General features: G+C 27.0%; 1 protein-coding gene across 1 annotated transcript in view; it reads right to left on the bottom strand.

Moving 5' to 3' along the window:
- The window catches only part of LOC107491872 (potassium transporter 5), a 6546-nt gene extending 4949 nt beyond the window's left edge, over positions 1-1597 (bottom strand). The window contains exons 1-2 of the mRNA XM_016112784.3: positions 1305-1597; positions 572-794 (exon numbers count right to left, since the gene is read on the bottom strand). Coding sequence (XP_015968270.1) covers positions 572-794; positions 1305-1481 — 400 coding nt within the window. The 5' untranslated portion in view covers positions 1482-1597. The remainder of the gene's footprint in view (positions 1-571; positions 795-1304) is intronic.
- Positions 1598-3156: the final 1559 nt, after the last annotated feature.

Raw genomic sequence — 3156 nt, 5'->3', positions numbered from 1 at the left:
GAGAAAATGAAATAATTTTCTGTCTTTAATTCACACATAAAGACAAATACAAAAGAGAAATTTTTCTGCTTTAATTCCACATAAATGAGCGTTTGAACTTTGACCAATTTATAGATTTGGTACATGAACTTATGAAAGTTACTCATCAATTTCAAACATAAAATTTCAATTTCACATTCAACAGAAAAACAAACGAAAGCTAACAAAGCGTGAACTTTTTTTATTTTTATTTTTCAACAAAGCGTGAATTTATTAGCGAATGATTCTCGTACCTTTATCTATAATCTAACAAAATACAAATTACCATTATCATTAATAGATAATAACAAAGTAACAATAAAGCACATAAACTAACTAATGCATTTGATAAAAACAAGAATAGATCGCTCTTGGCCGTCCGTTTTTGAAGTAATTAACATAAAATATTTAAGAATTAATGATGAAAAAATTTTGACACCAAAACTAACAATAAGAATCAATTAAGATATTTCTCTCCTACATAATCAAAATAAATAATAAATAAATAAAATAAAAAGAGAGCATAGGAGTGAAAAAGATCAGAAGAGGTTACCGTTGCCGTTGTCATTAGCCCATAACACAATGAAGACGTATTTAAGCATAGGAATGAGCACAATGGTGTAGATGATGAGGGATAACACACCAAGAATATCATCATTATTTTTTATTCCATCAGTAAAAGTACTCTCAAACACATACAGAGGAGATGTTCCAATATCGCCGTAAACAATTCCTATACTTTGAAATGCCAAACTCAAGGTTGTTCTCCAACTCAACTGTCATGTCAATTATTTATCATCATTAAAAAATTAACTATAATATTAAAAAATTAATATTTTTTAATTTTATTTTATATTTTAATTAAAATTAACAATTTTTTATAATTAATTTTATAAAAATATATCCGTTATAAAATTATTAAATAATTGAATATATTTAATTAAACGTATTTAACTAAATTATTTGATAATTTTAATGTTTTTTCTAGGTAAAATATATTTCATCCACAATTTTCTTTTTTTTTATCAAAACAAAATTATTCCATTGTAATAGAAAAGTGGAAACTAAGTGCAGTGAAGTTGATATTTGAGAGCCGTCTAACAGCTCTTAGATATCAACTTCACATTAGACTCTTAGATATCAATTTCACATGAAGTCGACTTCACCTAATTTTCACCTGATAGAAATCTACTAACATTCAAGAGAATCAATAATATCAGTTTTTTGCAGAAGTATTTTTTTTTCACCTAACATTCCCTTTCAGGGTAGTGAGTAGTATAGTATACCTTAGAGCCATGGCTGTCGCTAAGAGAAACTCTTCCAGCTTCTAAGTTGAGAGAATCTACGCGGCGGAGCTTAGCCCAAGACACCTTTCGGTCTTTGAGCTTATTGTTGGTTTCCACGGCGGTGGCCACCGTCTCCGTCTCTTCCTCTATGCCCATCCGATCTGCTTCCACTGACATATTTATCGCACTACGCGTGCGTGGTTGCACAGTTTCCCTCGCCTGCGTTATTTATTTATTTTGTTGTAAATAAATAGAGGGATTGCTGAGTTTTGCAGGAGATGTTCAACTCGCATTTCGCATCCTCCGTTTTTATAGGCAAAAAAGTCAGATCTTGCTGGCTCACTTACATTTCCACAGATTTTTTAATCATCAATAATTGAACAACTTTATAATAAACAAACACCCCCCGCCTCCCAGAACACAAAGTCTAACGTTGACTTTAACTTGCCATATGTATTATGAAGTCACTGATTTGGTTTACTGCATATTCCAATAATGCGAGATCAATTTGAGACTGAATCATTTATTACATGCTGCGTCACTCATGGATTATAGTAGTACGTCTTTGAAGTTAAGGAGTTACCATGTATAGACAAATTCCGCGTGGCATTAATTATATATTATTGAGTTAACTGCACTTGCAATGCAAGTTGATTTTACAAGTTTGAAAATATATGTAAAATTCGTATATCTAAAAGTAGCGCAACAATTTTATCCATATTAAATGTGCTATATTTATATTAATGATTAGATTTTATTAAATAAAAATAAAAAATATTATTAAAAAAAGAATNNTTCTAATAAATATATATAGAATATTATAATATATAAATAAATATTTTTTAATAATAATATTTTAAGTGATAATATAATTTTTTATTTTTAAATAAATAAATATAAAATATATTAACACAAAAATATAACTATTTTTTATTAATTTAAAAATAATTTTTTGTGCAAAGAGAAACTGAGTGAGTAATATAAAGAGGGCCATCTCCATAAAATTTATTTTTTGTTAACAAAAATTAAAATTGGGAGGGAGGGTCACTGGCTTACTGCCCCCTTCAACGGTAAGAGCCTTCATCCCCGGTGACCTTTTGTCACTGTACATAGAGGTGTTTGCAGTATGATTTAGATCGATTTTGAATCAAAAATTTATTTGATTCAAATACTAATTTTACTTGTGGTGCAGTTTGGATTGAATGATTTTTTTATAAAAAAATTCAATTCGATTTGATCCAATTCAAGCGGTTTGGATTAGATTGAATTTATGGTTTTGTAAATTAAAAAATTTAAATATATATAAAAAGTCTCAACATCAAATTTTAAATAATTAATAATGACATAACAAATTTTAACAATATCTTAACAAACCAACAATAACATAACAATAAAAATAAAATTATAAGTTAGTTATAATAAATAAATAATATTTTAAATATAAAATATTTATTAAATAATAATAATACATGAATAATATAAAAATATATAACAAAGTGAATATGTTATAAACATAATTGTAAATATAATAATAATATTACAGCACATTATGCGGTTTAGATTGGATTTGATTGGTTATGAAAAGTAGATCAAAAATCCGATTCGATCTAACGGTTTATAAAAAATAAAATCCAATCAAACTCAAATTGATCGATTTAAATTGAATTGAATGAACAGTTTAATTTAAATCAATTTGAATTTTAACCCCTAGTTGTACGTATATATTATTAGTTCGAACATTTACCACCTTTTATGATTGATGACTTTTCAAACCAACAAATATAATGGTTCATATATAACCGTTATTATTTGAAGTATCTCAAAACAAAATAGTTAATAACTAACCGTTTAC

This window comes from Arachis duranensis, chromosome 6 (genome assembly GCF_000817695.3).
Source record: "Arachis duranensis cultivar V14167 chromosome 6, aradu.V14167.gnm2.J7QH, whole genome shotgun sequence".
NCBI lineage: Eukaryota > Viridiplantae > Streptophyta > Magnoliopsida > Fabales > Fabaceae > Arachis > Arachis duranensis.
Note: the sequence above shows the minus strand (reverse complement) of the source record. Positions and strands in the feature narration are given on the sequence as shown.